This window comes from Pseudophryne corroboree, chromosome 3 (assembly GCF_028390025.1).
Source record: "Pseudophryne corroboree isolate aPseCor3 chromosome 3, aPseCor3.hap2, whole genome shotgun sequence".
NCBI classification, from domain to species: Eukaryota; Metazoa; Chordata; class Amphibia; order Anura; family Myobatrachidae; genus Pseudophryne; species Pseudophryne corroboree.
The window spans coordinates 651311123-651335241 of NC_086446.1; the positions used below are offsets into that span (position 1 = coordinate 651311123).

At 42.2% G+C, this 24119-nt stretch overlaps 1 protein-coding gene across 5 annotated transcripts in view; it reads left to right on the forward strand.

Moving 5' to 3' along the window:
* CABCOCO1 (ciliary associated calcium binding coiled-coil 1) overlaps positions 1-24119 on the forward strand; it is a 453528-nt gene that overhangs the window by 308159 nt on the left and 121250 nt on the right. For all 5 annotated transcript variants that reach the window (XM_063961812.1, XM_063961811.1, XM_063961808.1 and 2 more), the window contains 2 exons: positions 9800-9928; positions 15305-15439. In XM_063961812.1, the coding sequence (XP_063817882.1) occupies positions 9800-9928; positions 15305-15439 (264 nt within the window). The remainder of the gene's footprint in view (positions 1-9799; positions 9929-15304; positions 15440-24119) is intronic.

Here is a 24119-nt window from a genome sequence, read left to right on the forward strand (position 1 = left end):
GGCATTTGTGAGATGCTACTACTGGTACCGCTGCTGTTTTTTTGCTGTGGGAGGCAATACATCTACCCAGTGGGCTGTCACAGTCATGTAGTCCTTAGTTTGCCCTGCTCCACTTGTCCACATGTCCGGGATTAAGTGAACGCTGGGTACAACCGCATTTTTCAAGACACTGAGGACACTTTTCTTAATGTCCCTGTACAGTCCAGGAATCGCTTTCCTAGTGAAGTGGAATCTAGATGGGATTTGGTACCGGGGACACAATACCTTCATCAATTGTCTAAATCCCACTGCACTAATGGCAGATACCGGACGCACATCTAACACCAACATAGCTGTCAAGGCCTCAGTTATCTGCTTTACAAGAGGATGACTGCTGTCATATTTTATCTTCCTTGCAAAGGACTGTTGGACAGTCAATTGCTTTGTTAAAGTAGTACAAGTGGTCTTCCGACTTACCCTCTGGGATAACGATCGACTCCCAGCAGTAAAAACAGCAGCAGTAGGAGGAAGTGGTTCTTGATCTTTCCCTATTTTAGCCTCCAAATTTTTGTTCTCCATTATTTTTCTGGCATTATACAACAATATGCGGTACACAGGGCAAACCCCTACACCACACAGGGCAAACCCTGTAAAAATTATTTGGATTAAATATTAATAACTCCTTTTTTGGATTAAATAATATACTGCACAGGGCAGCACCACTGGACTTATACGGCAGTATCCCTGGACTTATACAGCAGCACCACTGTTCTTATATGGCAGTACCACTGGACTGGACTTATACGGCAGTGCCCCAGGTCTTATATGGCAGCACCACTGGACTGGATTTATACGGCAGTACCCCTGGACTATTACGACAGCACAACTGGACTTATACGGCAGTACCACTGGACTGAACTTATACGGCAGTACCCCTGGACTTATTTGGCAGCCCCACTGGACTGAACTTATACAGCAGTAACCCTGGACTTATATGACAGTATCCCTGGACTTATACGGCAGCACCACTGGACTTATACAGCAGTACCACTGGATTGGACTTCTATTGCAGTACCCCCTGGACTTATATGGCAGTACCCCTGGACTTATATGGCAGTACCCCTGAACTTATATGGCAGTACCCCTGAACTTATATGGCAGTACCCCTGGACTTATATGGCAGTACCACTGGACAGCACTTATACGGCAGTACCCCTGGACTTATACGGCAGCACCATTGGACTTATACGGCAGTGCCACTGGAATGGACTTTTACGACATGACCCCTGGACTTATTTGGCAGTACCCCTGGACTTATTTGGCAGTGCCCCTGGACTTAGATGACATTACCCCTGGACTTATACGGCAGCACCACTGGACTGGACTTATACAGCAGCACCACTGGACTGGACTTATACGGCAGCACTACTGGACTTACGGCAGCACAGTACACCACCACTGGACTTATGGCAGCACAGGACACCACTACTGGACTGATACAGCACAACACATCACCACTGGACAGGACTTATACAGCATCACTACTGGATTTATGGCAGCACAAGACACCTTCACTGGACTTATGGCAGCACAGGACACCACCACTGGACTGATGCAGCAAAATTCAGCACCACTGGACTGGACTTATACAGCAGCACCACTGAACTTAATGTAGCACAGGACACCACCACTGGACTTATTGCAGCACAGTACACCATCACTGGACTGATGCAGCACAAGACAGCACCACTGCACTGGACTGAACTTATACAGCAGCACTGGATTTATGCAGCACGGGACACCACCACTATGACTTGACTGATGCAGCAAAAGAGCAGGTCGCCACCCCAAACGCCACACCACTTTCCCACACAGACACTGAGGAGACACGTCCTCTCGCTACACTCTCCAGGACTGGAGTGAAAATGGCGGTGACGCGCTGCTCCTTATATGGAATCTAAAACCCATGAGAATCCGACAGCGGGATGATGATGTTTTGCCTCGTTCTAGTTTACGAGTTTGGTGGGAAAACCCAAGCCGGACTCTGTTCCGGGCTCTGGACATGATGTTCATGGGGGTTCGGATCTCAGGGAACCGAACTCGCTCATGTCTAATAAAATACATCAGAAACTGATACACTGTAAGCAGGGCCGGCCTCAGGTATATTTACATAGACTATGCGCCCGACAGAAAGAAAAAAGAATAGTGGCAGATTCAATTATCCACAAGACTTAATGCATGGCTGCAGCTTCGGGTTTAACACCAGAGTTATTCAATTACTTCCAATTACCACACATGGTAAGCCCATGGCTAAAGCTCATTTATCCAATAATTGCGGGTTAAGTGCCAAGAGCTATAAAATGATCCCCTGTGGTAAGCCCCAAAAGGTTCACTTAACTCAGATTTTTTCCTTGCAGCTCCTGAGGCTGTGAGAAAAAAAATCTGCAATCTGGGGCTTACTGCTCAGGATAGCAGCAGTAGTTGAATAGCCCAGGGCCGAGCTGCAGTTGCACAGTAAGCTCCATGGCTAATTATATCTGCCCAATAGCTATTTACAGGGAAAAAAAACATACACAGATTGTCCCTCTTCAGGAAATAAAACACATATTAGCCTCCCACAAGACAAAAACCTCACCCATTGGCCCTCCACGGGAAGAAAAACGTAAACACACATTGGCCCCTTATAGGAAAAAGAACACACCTTACCCCTGATAGGAAAAAAATTTGGCCCCCACAAAAGACATATATTGTACTTACCTCATATGAGTTGAAGAAAGAGGGACAGGGCTTTTCCCTTACTGAGCTGCCTTGCTCATCATAGATCTGCAATAGTGGCAGGGGGTAAGGGCATCTTACAAAAGCTGCAGCTATCTAAAACGTCCCCTTGATGAGGGAACTTAGGGAAGGAACAGATGTTCCTTCAGGGCGGCTGCAGGCAACAGCAACTCGCTGCTTGTATTGTATTGTTCTGTACTCCTGTCCACCTCCCCTCCCTCCTTACTCTCAGTACACTGCACGGCTTTGTGACCTTCATGACGTCATGCATCTGCGTCAAGATGAATTACCTTCTAGGACACATCTGTGTGAGCCCAGCATGGCCAAGATAGAAGCTCAGTTATTTCACAGTGGCCCCTATATGATGGCGCCCACATGTGGCCATTTTTCTCAAATTGGACTTCAGCCAGTCCTGACTATAAGACTTTGTATACTATATTTTATTGTTTGCTTTATTTTTGTATTTTTAAAATGTGTCTATTTTTAATTTCTTTTCAATTTAATTTTTATTATATTTAATGTCATTATATTTTATACTGAATTTGTTACCAGTTTTGGATTATAAATAACTCTGTCTACAGATAGGATAACAATAATTCCAGGAAACTAAAATGTTATGTTTTGATATATTCCAATAGAACCGCTAATACAGGTATCCCTTATCCAAAATGTTGGCGCTGACTCAGCTAGTGAAGGTTTTGCTTTCTGACAGTTCATGCTTTGTGTATAATAAACATTAATTGAATTCATGTTTAGTCTTGGGTCCCATCGACAAAATATTTCATTCTGTATATGCAGATATTCCAAAATCCCCCCCCCAAAAAAAAAAAAAATAATAATAATCCTGAAACACATCTGATCCCAAGCATTTCAGATAAGAGATACTCAGACTATTTTTTTATGAATTTTACCAAATGGATATTCTCTTATTTATATATGTCTCATCAGGGCCGTAACTACCTGTGTGCCAGGTGTGCCTGGCACACAGCGCAGTTGCCCTGAGGGAGCAACGGCCAGCGGCATGTAATGATTCAAATTGACTCATTACATGCCGCCTCTTCTGTGTGCGCCGTGCGCCGCCGCCGCATTGTGGAGGAGAGAGCAGTGCCGGGCAGCGGAGAAGGAGGAGAAGGGAGGACTGGAGCCGCAGCAGCACAATGTAATTGGTAGTAAGCGCCGCTGCAGCAGTCCCCTCTCCTTCCGTATTGGCTGCCCGGCGCTTCTGTGGATGCTGGGATGCAGTTCCTTCATCCCAGCATCCACAGCAGCGCCGGGCAGCCAATACGGAAGGAGAGGGGACAGCTGCAGCGGCGCTTACTACCAATGAAATAGCGCTGCTGCGGCTCCAGTCCCCCTCCCTCCTCCTACTTCTCCCCTGCCTCCGGAGCTGCCAGCACGAGGAGCCTGACTGCCAGGGGGAGAGATGGTAAGTATATCTCTCTCTGTCTCTCTCTATCTTATCTGCCTTTATGTGTAAAAAGGGGTACTGTGCCTGCCGCAATGTGTAAAAAGGGGGAAGGCTGCCGTTATGTGTAAAAAGGGGGACTGTGCCTGCTGCAATGTGTAAAAAGGGGGCCTGGCTGCCATTATATGTAAAAAGGGGGACGCTGTCTGCCACAATGTGTAAAAAGGGGGACTGGCTGCCGTTGCGTGTAAAAGGTGGGACTGTGCCTGCCGCAATGTGTAAAAAGGGGGACTGGCTGCCGTTATGTGTAAAAAGGGGGGCGCTGCCTGCCGCAATGTGTAAAAAGGGGGACTGTGCCTGACGTAATGTGTAAAAAGGGGACGCTGTCTGCCGCAATGTGTAAAAAGGGGACGCTGTCTGCTGCAATGTGTAAAAAAGAGGACGTTGTCTGCCATAATGTGTAAAAAGGGGGGGCGGTCTGCCGTAATGTGTAAAAAGGGGACGCTGTCTGCCGTAATGTGTAAAAAGGGGACGCTGTTTGCCGTAATGTGTAAAAAGGGGGACTGTCTGCTGTAATGTGTAAAAAGGGGGACTGTCTGCTGTAATGTGTAAAAGGGGCTCTACCTGGTGTAGTAGCGCTACTGTGCAGCGTAATATGAATAATGGAGACTACTGTGCACCGTAGTATGGATTGGTATTATTTTTTGGCCATGCCCCTTTCCCATGAAGCCACGCCCCTATATATTTTCTGCACGCCTACGGTGCGCACTGCCCCTATCTTGCATGGGGGGCGCCAATGCCGTTTCTTGCACACAGAGCTAAAATGCCTAGTTACGGCACTGTGTCTCATTATTGAGTAAGGAAGAGTGCCCTTACTTATTGTGGTTCTAAGTAACATTTATACTCATATCTGATGACCTGTAAAAGCTAGAGAAAAAACTGGCTGAAACTATTGGTGATGGTAGTGGGGCGGGTGTGTGTGTGGGGGGTTTCCTACACTGCTCCTTCCTGCAATAGTGTTACCAACCCTGGCTGCTTAAGCCTAGTGTTGGGTAACTGAAAATTCTGGGGGACCCCATGCTTTTTGTCTCCCAATTTTCCACTAGCAGTCAAGGATTAAAGGCCTAGTGTTGGCTATTAATTTTGTGGGGGAACCACATCCATTAAGGTAACATTTTTTTACAAAATCAACTAGAGAAGGATGCAGTGATCCATACAGCACTACTAACCGCTGTGTTTTTGCCTCAGTATTGGGTTATGGTTTTTCTTAGCCATTTTTGCTGTGACATTTGACATTTTCAGGCCAATGTTGTTTAAATTTACCAATCTTGCCCATGTCATGACACATGCTTATACCCCAAACACTCTCGTTGTATACAGTGTACAAAGTTATGCTACTGTAATCTTTCTTTATGTTTGTTTTCTGTTGCTGCCGTAATGTCATCTTTGGACTCGGATAGATTTAAAGAAAGAAAAATGTTATGAAATGCAATAATTATGAATATAATTATTTTGCACCATGCTAAAGGTCTTATTTGTGGCTACTACAAAAAATAAATTTCTTTCTATTGAGATCATCTTAGATTTATTGAGGATGACATCAGGTCACATAATTTGTGCATACTACAGAGTTATGTTAGGGTGAACAAGGACAAATGTATGGATTACAGGAGTGATGGTAACTGCTTTACAATGAAAAGATTGTCTTTTTACAAACTCAGATTGTAAAACCTTCAGATCTCTATGAGGCAGAGTGATGGGTTACTTTAATGTCTGACCCTTGTAACCCATTTGTTAAAGAAGAGGAGAATTCAGATAATGAAACTTCATTTCAGTGGTACAGATTTTTCATGGAAAACAAAATATACTGTACACCCATATACACATTTTCTAAGCCTTTATGAATTATGTATACTTTTACTTACAGTATATTCTACTTTATATGACGAACATGTTTAGCAATAAAAATGTAACAGATAAATGAAATAATTTGACTATCTCATCTATAAGAGTTTCTTTATTTGCTGTGCATATGATGGTGAATCTCTATCACTTTACAAAGCTCCTTTGTTGGATGACAAGTACAGTTCAGGAATGGTCAGAAAAAGGTATTTAAATGCTAGTTAGAAGGCCGAGGTCCCAGATTTATTAAATAGTAGCTGTAGTACCCGGTTTGCCCTGGAAAATTCATGACCAAGCGTCATTACAATGAAATTAACAGGGGATTTGTATTCAGACACCTGACTGACATTTAAAGTAGTATTCTGAAGAATAAAAGAACAAAAACAGTAGAAGTATAGTTGACCTTTTAACTGTGAAGATTTGTAAAATGAAAAAGCTATGCCTAAACTGGCATACGCTTGAGTGTGAATGGCTACGTGACTGTCAGCACAATAGACTTTCTCATTAATTGCTCTGCGTGTATGGGTCTGGGCCACACATGAACATTGGAGTTAGTGCACCAGTACCTACAAAAGTAAATCTGAACAATGAGCCTGGATGACAGTATAGTGAGCCTGGATGGCAGCAAGTGTGGCGCTGCCCCATAATGCTATCGCAATTCATTTGTGATTGCATCACAAAAACCTCAAATAGAGGTTGACCCCCTGCCTACACAGAATGCAATGTTTCCAGTCGCAGGAAATGCAGACGATATCATCGGCCAGCCCCAAAAATGGTCATGACATGCCTACATTTCTCGCGACACTCCCCTGCAATACCGCTTCTGACCGCCTGACATCTGTCAGCCACCATGCGATTGCATCCTTCCAAGATGCAGTCACATAGTGAATGTCTGTACCTGAGCATTGCAGCCACACCAAAATATGCAGTTGACAAAAAATGCCCCTTTGCAATTTTCGGTCAAGTGCGTCCACCTCTGAATAGCACCCATTTGCTTTGTTCTAACCCAGTATCTAAACGATTCTTATGCCAGTGGTTAAGTCAATTGATTCAAAGATTTGGCCATGATTGAACAACAAACATACATTTCATTTTTATATATTAATAGGGATATTATATTCAATGTATATGCTCCATTCGTCCAGCTTATATTATCACTGGATATGCACACATATGACCACCTTAGTGGTTTAAAAAAGTCATAAACAGGAGCAATGAGAGTATGGCTGTGGGTGCAGAGTACCTACAGTAGGTCTATCAGCCTTTCAGACTACCTTGGCTTATGGAGGCTTGGCTGATCTCTTGGAGGTCCTGGTCACACATACACAATTAAATTGATTGTGTTGGCTGTTGCTTTATCTACATACTGTATAATGTGCTGAAGAGATGTGTTTTTATTCACAGTAAAAGCACATTGTGGCTGACAATCGGCTGCATGTTCTGTGACTATTGCCGCTCCAATGTAAAGGGAATGGCCACAGTTGCAATTAAGATGCATGCATCATGACAAACGAGGCACACCCATGCCTAGGTGAAGCCAAAATGAGCGTGGCTACATCTGTAGCTTCAGATGTGCACTGAAAACTCACCTGTTTATCAAGCATACCCTTCCACCACATACTTTGTCACCAGGTGCTTGCTCCACCTTCCTACCCAAGTAATCTCTACCCCCTCTCAGGTCCACATCCACATGCTCACCCCTCACATAATCTGTCAAGTCTCCCCTCTCTTCTAGATTATAAAGTACTAGGAGCAGGGTCCTCCTCCCTCCTGTTCTTACAGCCTGCTTTTCTAGCACAAAACTGGGTAATAACAGACAGACATAGATGTAGGAAGGCCCTGCCCACAAGCTTACAATCTATAGTGAAATAGCCATTGATACACAAGGATAGGTGATACCTGTTGCATAATGGACCAGCCAGATTGCAGAGCTTCTTGGTGAGCTCTATGATAAAGTCACAAAGCAATGTTGACCAGAGATCAGGAGGATGTCAAACTGAAGAAAAAGAAAATACTGTATGTTAGGATGTGTGCTCTGTATGGATGGATGTAATTAAATATGAATATTTATGAAGCTTATGTGAGCAGTTATGGAATCTGATAAGCTTGCCTGAAGAGGTGAGTTTTCAGGGAAAGCTTGAAGATTTGAAGACTAGAGGAGAGCCTCTTTTTAGAGACTTCAGTGACAGTCTTCACCTACTCAGTGGCCATTTAGCCTGGAATTCCTCTTGCTCTCAGCCGTTCATCTTTTCCAATGGGTGGTATTCATGTGACCGGCGGTTGGGAGACCGACAGTCACATGACCTCCTCCAGCATCCCGACCCCTCACTGTCCCGATGGTCAGCATGCCGACCAACAGGGACTATTTCCACTCGTGGGTTTCCACGACACCCATAGAGTGGGAATAGAACCCGTGGCGACCGTAGGTCGCCACCGAGCCTGCAGCGTGGCGAGAGCAGCGAGCCCGCAAGGGGCTTGCTGCACTCGCCCCTCCCCATCGGTATCCCTGCGTCGGTATGCTGCCGGGATCCTGGCATCAGTATGCTGACCGCCGGTCAGCCATACTACATCCTTTCCAACAACTCTACTCCTGCTATTTGTGTCATTACTATTGTAGACAAGTACCACCCTTTGCTGATTACTCACTCATCTTGCTTCGCAGCTGTATTGTGTACTGAGAATTGTGGTGCTAATTGTTACCTGTGTTCTGTTTATGTCATGGTTACATGGTTAATGTTATGCAATGTTTTCTGTACCCTGTACTGTTCTACTGTTGCCGTATGTACCTTAGAAATAACATTTAATAATAATAATAATAACAAGTAGCACCATCATGTTCACCACTTCCATTTGATGATACAGTCCACCCCAGAGATTAAATAGGACAATGAAGCCATTCTTTACAAATACAAAAAATAAACTTTTGCTTTCATAAATATTTAGAAGACTAAACAAATGTATTCTGTTGTGGCATTGCCTTCTGTTTTGTTTGTAACTTTATTGTGCAATACAATTTAGATGTTGTTTGTGCCTTTGTGTTTTCAAATAAAAGTAAAAGAACTGGAAGTTTAAGTGAAATAGCAGCTTTTCTGTGTATTGTTTTCGTTAAACTGATGTTGTAGCTATTTAAGTACATATTGCATTGAAGAAGAGGACAAAGGGCATAGTCGAGGATCAAAAGAACTCAGCAGAAATGTAATAAATCACAGAATCTGGTTGAATCTTTGTTTCCTTCATACTGAGTTTTTATGCTTTATAAGACACAATGTTCTTTTTTTTTTCTTTTTATAGATACCTTAGATACTAGTAATACTTTAAAAGAAAATTAAAATGTTTGGGAATTCTCAAAGCAACTTCATATTTCAAGGCATGTCTGTATAATAAAATACAGTTAATGAAAATGGATTTTCTTTTCTTTCTAATACAATTTAGTCCTAATTTAAATGTATTTATAAAAAAACCTTTTATTCTACTGTTATTTTTCTTATTTGTACAGAATATTTATGTTTGTTTTTGGAATTAAATTTAAATTCAGAGATAATTTAATTTGCATGTTTTTTCATTAAAAATATAACCCAAGAGGGGAAAAAAGACTAAATTTGTAAGCGTTGTCATGGTATTCACCACACATATGTAGAACAGTTGGTTTTATTGTATTAATCATAGACAAGTATTTTGTAACTGAATATTCTGAACAGAATCATAGCCAAGTTAATGCTGTTTTCTCTTGTTCCACAGCAAGTAATAGAGATAGCTAAACCAGCAGAAACACCTTTCCCAACACCACTGGAAGAGGGAATATTTTCTGAAATCTATACAAAATTTATAGCACCACCGGCTCCAAAGGAAAACACAGAAAATATTATGGTATGATACATTTTAACAAATGCCTAGAATGTGTTTATTGAAATGTTGATGGATATGTAAAGATAATGTCAGTATACTAAACATACAGTATGTAGAACTGGATTTTCACCTTAACCTACTGTAGTAACATGTGACAGCTTATAAATGTAATATTTTAACATCTACTTAATATTGCTTAGCAAAATACATACTGCCTCTCATATTGAGAGGCAATGCATATTTTAAAAAAACGTACAAGTTTGGCTGGAGTCTCGGAGCTTCCAGCCGTCTCGCAAGCCATTACATCCGACCCCATGTCTTATACAGTATATAAAATTCATTGGTCTGCTGGTTTGTTTGACTGGTTATGCATTCGGTCATCCCTAAATCAATTTGGATGAAACCGACACACGAGGTGGTCCAGTTGAATACTGGCCAAGTTTTAGGTGGGTTAGGGTCCTTTGAGGGGAAGCCTGTTCTGAGCCTTCTAGTGGATGGATTTGAATAGAAACTTCACAGTGTAGTAACACTGGATCCCAGAAGACATACTAGGGGGTTGAGGTCCCGGTCAGGCCTCCCGCTGGTGTATGCTGGGCAGAACTCTGACCCAGGGAGCTTGTTCTGGGCCTTCCACTTGATGGATTTTTCTGAAAACTTTACAGAGTGGTAATATTGGATCCCAGAAGACATACTAGTGGGTTGCGGTCCTGGTTGGACCTCCCATTAGTGTTCACCAGGCAGAACTTTGACCTGATGAGCCTGTTCCAGTCTTTACACTGGAGGGATTTGCATGAAAACGTCCTCGAGTGATAACATTGGATCCAAGAGGACATATTGTACTAAGGGTTTGAAGTTCTTGTTGGACCTCCTGTTGGTATACACCACACATTACTTTGACACAGGCAGCCTTTCACTGGATGGATTTGGATGAATACTTTAATGAACTGTAATAACTGACAGAAATAATCATAATTCAATGACCTTAAATAACTTACTGAAATAACCATAAATCAATTAACTAAAATAACTGACAGAAATGGAGGGGGGACAACAAAACATTTTTTGTACACAAAAGCCTTGGAATAGCAACATTGATAACATAAGGGAAAACTTTAAACTCATCTCACACTATAAAAGTGATTATAAAACTGAACAGAAAGGAAAGCTGGGGTACTGATGACACCCCCCCAAAAAAAAAAACACACTGGTCAGCCACCACGTGGATGTGTTGGAAGAGATGATGAGCTGCTAATGATTTAAAAGATGTTAACAGTCACCCGAGGGCTGAGGCTGACCTGGGGAGGCCTCAGGCGTAGGGGCTGACATGTACTTGAATCTGGGAGGTAGTATGGGGTTCTTGGACATGCAGGTAACCTTTAACACTGTTGCCCGAAGGTGTGACCAAGATGACAATGTAAAAGTTAAGTTGTTTATTAAGCACAGCAGTTCAGGAGAAATAGCAATGCTTAGCAATATGAAGTTGTAGCATAGAAGTAATAACACAGTTCCTTAAATGCAGCGGTAAGGAGGATGCTGTTGGGAGTGGTGTAAATACAATATGATACAGTCTTGGAAGACCCGGAGAAGGTAAGTTCATAGAACCAACAGCTAACCGCTGAATAGATGGAGTGAACTGATACTGACCAGCAGATGACACACTGGAGGCTGGAGATAATGATGAAGCACTGAGATGAGGTGAGTACTGGTTTACTGCCGGGCCAGGTGGTGAGGGTGCTACGGAACTCACCGATGATGTAAAAGTTTGATGTTAGGAGCACTGATGGTGAACTGTGGTTTGATGTTGGAACATCGATGGTGAATAGTAGTTCGATGTTGGAACACCGCTGACAAATGGAAGTGATACTGGAACACCGCTGATGTATAGAAGTGATACTGGAACACCGCAGGTAGCTGGAGCCGGTGAAGGAACACTGATGGTAACCAGAGACAATGTGGAAACACCAATGATCGCTGGAAGCGATGTGGGAACACCACTGTGAGCTGGAATCGGTGAAGGAACACTGCAGGTCACTGGAAGCAATGTGGAAATAGCGCTGGAGTCAGGAAGCACCACTAGGTGGAAACGGGTGCAGGTCTCTTTAAGTGGAGCAAGGTCACAGGAGCTGAAATACCTGAAGACAGCAAGCAGGAACAACCACAGACTGTAGAGACATCCAAGACTGGGTTAGACAACCATAGCACTGACAACAGGGAGCCTTGGTTCAAGATACTTATACCTGCTGGGAAGCAGGTATTGACTGAGCAATCAGGGAGGATTCAGTGTACAGCGGATTGGCTGTGGAGAGTCATGTGATAAGGACAAACATGGCTGCACCCATGTTTGGTTCTGGAGGGAAAATTAGGTTGTAATCAACCTGTGGAAACCTGTAGTAATGGCGGCGGAGGCCACGGAGATCAGGAGACACCATCCTCTGGGACAGGAGGAACATGCTGAACAGCTGTCATGACAGCGCTGCCAGGATCGCTGAGGTGAGACTGTGGAGATGTCGTGCAGCGTGCTGCACGCAGACAGTGCAGATCGAATCCAATCTTGGAGTGCAGGGATGGTCTCAGAAGGCACTTGGATGGTAAATACTGTAAGTGTGTTTAGTTACCCGGATCGTGACACCAAGTCATTGATACCTTAATAACTTGAAGATTTAAACCCAGACAACACCAGGTACATCAGCTAGTTTAATATAAAAAAGGATGCATCCACTCCCATCTTCAGTTGGTCATCCATAAAATTGTACTGAGAGAAATAAGCGTCAATATTTTTTCAGAATCTGAGTTTTCATGTGCCATCATTTTGTGCAAAATATTTATTTGGAGTGAACATTCAGAATGTTGATAATGACATAATGTCGACATAGTGAGAATGTCCACATTGTGAATGTGGACAGCCTATTTTAGGGTTAGGCTGTGGTTATGGTTAGATTGTGATCAGGTTTAGCGTTAGACTGCAATTTGGCTTGGACTGAGGTCATGGTTAGGGTTAGACTGCAGTTAGGGTTTGTTTACAACGGTATGGAAAAATTCATTATCGACATGCCGACTGTCAACATTCTACCATGTTGACATTTTGGTTTTTAATCTTGTATGTCAACTCTTTGTGTGACACCTGGTTAGAGCTAATATCCTAAAATTGAGCTATATCGCCAGGACCATACTGGCTATTGCACCGTACTATCCCTACGTAATCCCATGTACTGGAAGGAGCATACTCACTGTGCTCATCAAGCTGTAGGAAGTGTGCCAACTTTCAGTCAACTTTAACATCTACACTCTCTGAGCCTTCTACTTCCTGACTTTAGATGTAACCTTTCCTACTACCTCATTTTGTATATGCGTCATGAGTTCCAAAAATACAATCAACATTAATAACTGAAAATAATATGTAATAAAATAATTTGTAGAAATGTACATTTCATGTTAGCCAAATATCAATCTATATGTGAGCAGTTCAATCCTTGCTAGTAATGTAATCACTAAGGATTTTGAATGTTTAAAACAATATTTCAGCAAATTAAAAAGTTAATCAAAATGCCTATAATATACAGTTTAAATTGTAATTATTCCATGAGTTGCAGCAAAGCAGATAGCATTTTGTAATGTGTCAAATGGTTCAATTACTCGGGAAGCCTTTATTACCCCCAATTTGAATGCCTTCTATATTTATTTTTCATAAATGGACTTTTTAAGTGATAATGACTAATATAGGTTAATTAACAGTAACAATGTTGTAATAAAACTATAGTTATACCAGTCCTGCTTGTCAAAAAAAACAACATCCATCTCTAAGCTGTGCACTGTGAGTCTTATTTAATACAATGAGATTACTGTTTCTGTATAAATATGTCATAATACATAGCATCCAGTCAGGTTCCACCGATGCATTTACGTGGCTTGGGCAGTGAATACCAATGTTGTTAATGTTGGATTTTTTTTTATTTATTTTTTATGGGGAACACTACATTTGTGGACCATATTAAAGAAGCAATTTTTCCTTTTATTCCACATAAGTATTTCTTAGGTGGCAGTAAATCGGGGATATTTTGCTCCAAAACTGCTTGTACAGAAAAAAATTCACCCAAGCATACAGTACCTCCCAACTGTCTCACTTTCGGCAGGAAAGTCCTATTTTCTGGGACTTTACCACCATCCCACCAGTGGGAAGAATGTTTGGAGAAGTACGATCATAGCAGAGCGGTGGGGGAATAGATAGCAGTGTACAATCATTCACTGTGCGGAGAAAGCCTGGGGGCAGCCCATGCCCTCACAGTGATGCAAACGGGGATGCCTCGAGGCTCCACCCCCTTTCCTATGATGCCTCACCCTCTTTTTCAGCCTCTTCGAAGGTACTCGATTCTGCACCAGCAATGTCGGGAGGTATGCCAAAGTGTTGAGTTGCACACATCTTGCAATGTACCAGTGCCGATCCATACTGGTTACTGCTAGTCCCCTTTGTCAGTGTGCACTTTTGCCTTCACTATACTAGGTGCAATAGATATGCTACAATACAGGAGTGCATATGTCTATGTAGCTCGAAGTCATAACCGTTGAGAGTGGGTACTTGGGGCATGACCAAATTTGGGTAGGCATGACCATGCCCCATAAAAAAATCTGGGAAGGGGGCACCACGCATTGCATGGCCAGGGGCAGATCCAGGGGGAGAGCAGTGTGGTGTGTGTCCCCTCCCCCCTGCACACACATCATGCAGGGATAGGGAGGAGGCTGCTTATTCTCTATCTCCCACTCAACAGCAGCAGCCTCCCTAGACCCTCCACAGCAGTGTGTGCTGGGCTGGAGAGAGAGGCTTATGTGTCAGTGCCACCGAAGGGGGTGATCTGATCTTTACCCATGTGGGGACATCCCGCTACATCCCACTTACACCAAGTCATAAGTATAGATATGAACGAAATGCATATATTTCTGCAGTAGCCGCAACATACGCAAAGCAAACAGACATACGTGCAACTTCGTATCAGCTGGCAAGGCAAAACATTATACTTCTGTTATGTAATTACAGACACAGGTTGTAAACGTGCATATTAATACTTCCCTGTTGTCCTTTTAAAATACAGCTTTAAAACGTATTTTCTTTTTGTATAATCACACCCTATTTTCAGTTGATTGTGTTATTAACAGAATATAAATAAGGGCTCCATAATACCATTTTAAAATGATTAACTGCTGAAACAGATGGCAGAATGACTGTATTATACATTTAAGTAAAATATAATGTCTTTCATGTCATTCTTGTCATGTTGCCATTTACAGAAAATGGCAAAAACATAGGCTGACTTTTTCTCATATTAAACCGTGTCTTACATTCTGCAGTGTGAAACAAATTATTTAATTCTTTTGTCATTAATGATTTGATTCATCTTAAATAAGGATGCCACACTGCCTGCGGAGCATGATAAGAAGGAAAATCTGTCAGATGAAGATAATCTCCTAAGTGTGTATAGCATTGATGAAGTGAAGACAGTCTTAGAGGAAGTTACAGCAGATGCTATTGATAGCCTACAGGTAACCTTTACTTGCTGGTGTACACTGTTTCATACCTTGTGCATCTGAGTTGTATAGATGATCTGATTTGCACCTTGGGTAAGTAGGTCCTTTACAAAAAGGCAGTTTAGAAAAGCCTACTGAATTTGTAATATAGTTGTATATGTATACTATGTCTTTAATACAGTATACACAGTATACGTTTTGTCACTCTGGAAACAATACAGTGGCTACTTTATGAAAGTTGTCGGAATGCATTCAGAATTCAATAAATGTCTTTGGTTCTCTTTCTTATTTGTTGGCAAGTATTTAATTCCCACCCACTTAGACATGTTTACTAGTGCTAGAGACATTAATTTTCAAGGAAATTGTGTAGGCAACATGTACTGTAGCATGGTGTGTTGCCAAAAGGGGCAAGCCTAGTTCCATACATGGGGATATGTAGTTCTGCTAGGGGATGTGAAACTTCTCACTTGCTGCAGTAATTAGCAAGTCAGCTGCTTTAAAAGCAAAATTTGGAAGAAACAAAAACAAGCATGTTCTAGTCCTGTAGACCAATTAGTTATGAGGTAGAATTTATCAAGTACAATCTATAAAATGATAAAATGAATTGGTTGCTATGGGCAACATCTCCACTGGTCCACTTTTCCAATCTGTTCACTGCTTGATAAATCAACCCCAAAGTAACAGGGGGCAACCTTAAATTGCCAAGTGTAGCATCTGCTATAAAAGGTAGGAAGCCTTGTCCTAGCTAATCTAAATCACATCATGTGCACTGACTGCACAATCTCAGGTCAGAGGAGATGCTTAGGCTGACATCTTAAATGTAATCACTTACGTTGCTACGCTTCATACAGTATGACCAATTAGTGGTGTATTCCCAATAAATATTCCCCATATTTGTGAGTGTATTCCCCATATCTTCTGCTTAGTGTGGAATGCCATGATCAATTATTTTATTAGTTGGTGCATAGTGTACCACATTGCCAATTACCTCTTGCCTCTTCAGGTTCTTAGTAATGATTGACAGACACACCTTAGACAATGGCCACTTAGCTCCGTGTGCCATGTCCCCACCTCTCTATTTCTATCTGCAGATTGTTATTAGGCAGAAGTGTCTGAAAATATACATACACCATGGGGCTGTCCAGGAGATTAGACTATTGTCTCCACATTTAATGAGATATCCCACTATTCCCGGAGTCTCTTGGAGATTCTGGGAAGGTAGGCAAATACAGTATGCTCCATTTTTGTCTGTCCCCAAGTGTGGTGGGCAGTCTTAAGCGCAGTAGAACCTTTCCTTAACTGCATTGTGTAAAGTTAACCCAGAAGCCAATTGCAGTTTAGATACAGCTTTGTTTATTATGTGTTTTCAGGCACATCGTGGTACAACATCTTTATTTGAGCACTCCCCCATATGTACAATTTTTGTTGGGGGGCCTCTTTATTACTGCAGTGCAGCCAAGTGTCCTGCAGTACTAAACACTATGAGAAGAGTGGACTGTTAGTGATGCTTGGCCTTACCTATCTAGCTGTTCAAGCTGTTAGAGTATAGGTGACTTCTGAATAAATTGGATGACTTTTATATAGGGGCTGTCCTTGCTATATACTGTACTTACTAAACGGGAGTTTAAATCTCCTGTCCAGCTCATTGCTGCCCTCTTCTCTGAGCTATCAGCAGGGCAGTGAGTTGCTGATATCTGGTGACTGTGGGGTACCTGATTGGTAGAGTCCCTAACTAGTAAGGATTATAAAGAGGTATACAATCTCTTTAACTTCAGTTAGGTCCAGTTTTTAGTGATGTTCAATCGAAGGAATATCAGCTGTAGTCACAGGTTTGGTTACTTTCGCCAATTGGTGTTGGCAAACAATTACTAGGTTGCTTTTGCAAATTGGTGTTAGCAAGTAATTACTAGTAACTACTGCTATATGGGGTGTTATGGTGCATTTGATTTTAGCTATTTCAAATTGAATTTGTGTACACTATGCCAACAAATGAATGCACATTTGTCAATACAGACAAATCACAATAGGATATCCTTAAACAAGTAACTTGTATTTGGAATTGTTTGTTTGATGAACCTTTAGTAATATCTAATAATGTAACATGCTGTAACAAGTTAAAATCCGATCAGGATTTTATTATTTTTGCTTGCATTACACCGACCAAAGGTAATATCTGATTAGTTGAGGTGGGATACAGCATATAGCAATGAATTTCCTTCCAAACACATTTATAATGTCATTAATACCAAACCAAAGGCACAAGCTTTTCAACACCTTGTAAACTTCTGTAATAATTGTACTGCTCATACAATATTAACAATTTTAGTTTATTGTTAAAAGGCTCTCAAATTACTTAGTTACTTCTTCAGTATGGTGCAATATGTTAGCATTATATAACCAGGAGAAATATGTGTACTTTGAGAAGGAACTGCCTACCCAATCAGAATACAAGTAATCCTCTGGTTGTAACACCAATAAAAAAAGTACATTTTCACAAATATGACCATTATAAACACTTTATCTAAAAAAAAGTTTATTTGTAATCCAAATGCTAAGGTATTAGTATTCATGTTTTTAATTCAAATCAGAGGCAGTTATATAGTCTAAAATAAATAACTGCATTGATTCAGACTGCAAAATAAATTAAACCTGGATCTATTTATATGGTTGTAAAACAAAGACTTGCCTAGGAAAATGTGTTTGAATGGAATATCTCAAGGGAAGTCTTAACTGATATCTGAATGCCAGAGACTATATAAAGTACCCTTTACAAAAAGCCATCTCACAAAATGTAGTCACCGTTCCCAGTGAGCCTACATTGTTTGATTAATCACAAGTTGTTATTGAGCAATTTAGATTAGCTTTAAGTGATGTTGTTCCAATATAATGAGCAGTTTTGCAAATATCCTTAAAGGTTTCTATTTAACAGAAGAACAATGTAATTTTCACAAAGCTGTGTTAATTTAAGAACATTTCATACAGAGGTGTATTAAACTAGCCCCGCACACTGTGTGACAACCAATGGCATAGGGTAAGCTGGGTTTGTGAGGGGCGCCCCCTTTAGACGATTCTTGTAGATGTCTGATTCATGTGATGCTTTCCTTTCTCACTGGTTGTAATTCAGGGTGTTTGGTTAACCAGTTGCGCACAGTTCTATATCTATATAATACAGGTTGAATAAAAGTAAAATAAAATTGATGAAAATAAATTGCATTAAAGTAAGTTTTATGGTCTTGGTAAAGAGATTTTCCATGGTTTAGTTAAAAGAATTAGAGTATAAACATCTGTAATTAAAATGTATCTTAAAAATTGCAATAAACACAAGAGAGATAATTATATAAAGCATACTGCATAAACCACATGTGAATAGTATAAAGACATAAGGTAAATAGATGCATACATGGTAAATACAGGTTTATGTCCAGGGGCGCATTGACAATAGGGCTCACCAGGAAGATTCCTGGTAGGCTGATGTGTCTCAGAGGCCTGTTTTGTGTGTTGTCATGGCCCCCCACCCCCACATGACAGGGAGCCCACCACACTCATTACACTGCCTTGTCCCCAATAATTCTGTTATTCCATCTCTGCAGCACAGCAACTCTGCCATCCAGTGATGCTGCCATGGTTACACGATATGTTATACCTCTTGTGGGGTGTGATATCTTGACAAGCGGCAACCCGACCATCAGAATGCCAGCAGCGGGGCAAGCACTAAGAGTCCCCTTGCAGGCTCAGTGGCTTGCTGCTCTTGCCACATGATCTATTCCCACTCTATGGGTTTCGTGGACACCCACGACTTGGAATAGCCCTGTTGCGCCAAAATTCTGGCTGCAGGCATTGTTGGCTGGCGGGATTCTGGCATCGGTATCCTGAATGCCGGGATCCTGACAGCAGGGATTTTAACTACATCCTCTCTTGTGCTGCCCATGTCGGGACACTTCTACAAAATTTGACAGGGCCACTTTTAGGGGGTCTGTCTACTAAGCCTTGGATGGACATAAAGTCACTAGAGATAAAGTTCCAGCCAATTGGCTCCTGTCATTTTCCAAACACAGCCTGTGGCATAGCAGTTAGTAGCCAATTGGCTTGTACTTTATCTCCAGCGACTTTATCTCCATCCAAGGCTTACTAAATACACCCTTAAGTTCCCAATCTGCCCCTGCTTATGTCCCCTAGGGGTAGTCCCAAATATAACTACCAAGTGCAGCATCAGCTGGTGTATGCTTTTAGGTTTCAGTGTGATGTTCGAAACAGTAGTATGAAGTGCTAAATTCTTCTGTGGGTGCTCTGTATTTGTAGTTGTAATGGATGGTGTATGATGTCTGTTTCTGGGTTGTGGTGTCCTCTGATGTCTATTGGAGTAGTGCTTACCTGATCAGGGTGGCTGTGTTTCAGCTATTGGTGCTGCACTGTTTTTGTGGGTCTTACTGTTTTGGATTTGGTTGCAGTGTGTGCCCTTTGACGTAGCTGTAGGCACTGTGTTACCATGTGTGTATTATCCTGTCCCATCAGTGGAGCTTCTTGCTGGTGGACAGAGGAAGACTTCTGCAGTGCTCTGGTTGGCTGGGTAAAGGCAATTTTGCTGTTATCTTTTGGTTCTATCCAAGTTTTGGACTTCATCAGGAGCTGTTTTTTTGTAATGTCCACGGGTCTGTTTTTAGTCAGGAAGGCTGTTCTATTTCTGGGTCAGGGTTTCATGTTGATATTCTCCATATTGCCTAGTTGGTTTATCTGTTGTTATTTTGTTTAATTGGCTGTGGACTTGTTGCTGGTGATTAGCACTTGATTAAATAATTAGAGGTAGCGATAGTGCTTATCAAATGAATACATAGTGTGGCAGGGACAGCCTGATTCCACATGAGTTTAGTGTGTAATGGCAGGCTTTTGCAGGTTTGGAACAGCAGCAACAGGTCTGATGGAATCCACTCCGGGTTTTAGCTTAGCCTGTTGTAAGCCAAAGCTGGGCTAATCACTTCACCTTGTCTGCTAGTTTTAAAAATTGCTCCTGATGCCAGCTAGTGGCCAGGCGATAGATGGGAGTCTGGGATAACGTTAGGAGCCATTTGAAATACGCACTGTGTGTGATTGCCAGAACGTCAAATGTTATACTGCTGTTTTAAGAACTGCCTGTAAACTTGACCTGCAAAACCTGCACGCGAAGCTGTATCCTGCCTGAGGTAGATTATACTACATCTATGTGATTCCTGTCACAATAGTTACTATTTTGTCCACAGTGTTGTTTTGAAGGGCTGCCAAGGTAACGTTAATTGCTAATGGGGTACATCTGATAAAGGAGATCCATACATGGATTAGTAGTGACAATAAAAATAAAATAATTGCAAATGCGCATATAGTTGATACTATAGAAGAGGGTAAATATGAGATTTGTGGCTAATTAGAATTAACTGTTCAATAGCTTGGATAAGTAAATAATAAAAAATTATAATTGGAATATAGTAGACTATATAAAATAAGGGGGGTTTTATCAGTTATGATGAATTATGGGTTTCTGGTGGTATGACTGCAATTCTTGCAGATGTTGCTAGCCAAGGTGTATGGATGATAGCTATTTTAAGGTTTGTAATAGTACCAAGGGGTGAGGGTTGGGATTTCTAGAGTACTGTGGGTGATGGAATATGGAAATTTGTGTGGTCACTACTATTATGTACATCCATACCATGATGCAATCTGACTGATCAGGAAAAATGCATTGGTGCTACTGACCTTACTGGACATCTCATATGTACAGATAAGCTAACTATTATCATTGTCTTGTACTTGTGCTACTTAACCATTTCCTTTTTAGATATTTTTTTATATTTTTTTCCCCTTTGTAATAAAATTCTTTAATGATATGCAAAGCTGACTTGAATTAATAAGTATAATACTGATTTATTAGATATATGTTTGGTTTCTGAAAAGGGATTAAGGGTTATCTATCCCTAATAACAAATCTGACTACACCAGTTAAACAGCATGCACTAGGTTTTTGTTTGTCATTTCTTTATTATTTTACATGTTTTGAATCCCTAGCAAGAGTTACTTGGAGGACTACTGAAAAAACTGGATCTGAAAACAAACTTGAAAGATAAGCATACTTTAATTTATTGACTTTTTGGGTGCTGTTAACACTAGTAAGCACTTTTCTCCATTCACTTTCTCACATTACTTCCGTATTTTAAAAACTTCAGTAAGCATAACCCTCCGGCTTTTGGGAAAATAATGAAATAAACACTTGGCCCCTTCCCACAGTCAGCGCCAACGCTAAAGGTGTATGGTCATCATTGTTCTGGTTTTGGAGATTAATGTTAGCACAAAAATATCACTTATGACATATTTGTTATGGTTCTAGAGCACAGGTTCTCAAACTCCGTCCTCAGGACCCCACACGGTTCATGTTTTGCAGGTCACCTGTAGATTTTTAGAATGTGACAGTTGGTGATACACAGTGCAGCTGTTGGGTGACATGGAAAACGTGAACCGTGTGGGGTCCTGAGGACCGAGTTTGAGAACCACTGTTCTAGAGCAATTTCCCTAGCATTTTCACCAACTGATGTCTGGTGTAACAAGTTTATATACTTACACACCAACAAAGAGAAAATCGTGTAGAGATGTGGCTTGATGCCGTTTGTTTGCAGTAAATGCTAAATATGCATTACAGGTTGAGTGTCCCATATCCAAATATTCCAAAATACGGGATATTCCGAAATACTGAATTTTTTGAGACTGATGGCTCAATGTACACAAATTTTGTTTAATACACAAAGTTATTAAAAATATTGTTTCTGCAGCGGGGTACACTGGTATTCCACAGGGAATAACATCAAGGTGTAGAGTAGGATCTTGATCCAAGGCACCAACAGGCTAAAAGCTTTGACTGTTCCCAAGATACTCAGCACCGCCTCCTCTATAACCCCGCCTCCATGCACAGGAGCTCAGTTTGTAAGTTGGTGCCTGCAGTGCTCCAGAAGCCCTAAGAAGAGCTATTTTAAAGAAGATAGAAGACTTCAAGGACTGCAGCAGAGGCACTCTAGTGCTAGATATCATTCTGATATCTCCTGCTGCAGCTCCATCACCTCCCCCAGCGGCGCTGTATACTCCCGCGTCCCTGGTTGCCGGGTACTTACAGCGGAGACTCCGGATCTTCACCCAGGGCACACACACTAACCGAAGTTCTCCGGGATCACTTGGCCACACTTAGAAAGAAGGTAAGAGGGTCCCCCAGGCGGGACCTGCTGGAAATTGCAATCTGGCACGGCCATTAGGAGGCGGGCCGCGCACGCTGGCGTGGACACTGTGGCCGTACAGGGACCCCACTAGACCACCAGGGCAAGGGCACAGGTCGGATTAGGCTATAATCCATTTTATTAAGGCCAGCAGCACCCAGTGGTGAAGTCCAGCAAGGGGATAAGGCTCTGTCCTGTAGCCCCTCCCCCATCCCCTGGGTGCCATTTAGAGTAAATGTTCCCACCCTGGAGCTGCATCTCTCTGTCTCCCTCACTCCCTGTCAGTGTTTGGGCGCCATTACACACAGCTGCGCTGATTCTGGGACTGCTGAGTGATGCCTCCTCTGTAAAGCTGCCTGCATCATCAGTGCTGTGCATTTACAGGACACTTAAGTATTCTACATGTCGTTTAGACAGTGTTAGTTAAGAACAAGTGCATACTTCAGGGTTATTTAGTACAAGTACCCTGTGATATTCATCCAGTTTTTACTGTGCATTGATATATCTGTTTATATACATAACTTTACTTAGTAATAGTATTGCTAGTCCAGTGCAGTTTTATTGTTTGTCATAATTCCTGCATTGTACATGTGACTGGGTGTGTGCATATAGCTGCTGGGTGATCTCTACTCTCTGTATCTCACTCCTACTGCTATCCCTATATTCTGTAACCTGAGGGGGCTCCATGTGTCAGGGTTATTAGATAATATAGGTATTTCACAGGATATACGTATTTTGTATTTTTCTCTGTGTTTTTCAGTCACATTTGACCTCAGAAATCCTCTGTTTGTGCTGTCACACTGGACAGGGGGTTTGTGTTAGGTATTCTATCTCCTGACAGGGTGGTCTTTAGGTTGCTGGCGGCTGGGCTCCCGGCGACCACCATACCGGCGCCGGAATCCCGACTGCCGGCATACCGACTGCCGGCATACCGACATCTTTTCTCCCTCTTGGGGGTCCATGACCCCCCAAGAGGGAGAATAGATAGCGTGGCGCGCGTAGCGCGCCACCGTGCCCACAGCATGCAAGGGGCTCATTTGCGCTCGCCCAGCTGTCAGTATGCCGGCGGACGGGATTCCGGTGCCGGTATGCTGGTCGCCGGGACCCCGACCGCCGGCAAACCATACTTCACCCTCCTGACATTGTACTGTCTTGCCTGTGATTTACGCTTTCATATTATGTCAGCTACAGGGGGCCATGGGTCTGGGACTGATTCCGCCGTGAGCGGATATGATGTCCCACATGCATTTGAGGATAACATGGCTGCGTAGGGTTCAGGTTTTGGGTGTTCTGTACCCCTCAGTCAGTTTGTAAAAATGGGGGACATCAGGGCCCTCCTTGGTCTGCCTTTTCTAATTTACTGACTACGCTGGTAACTAGACTTGCGCCCCCTATGGGACCTCCTCGGCCTCATCAGCCTTATATGGTCCCTGCGGTTAATCCGCCATGGATAGATACTTTGTCCACTC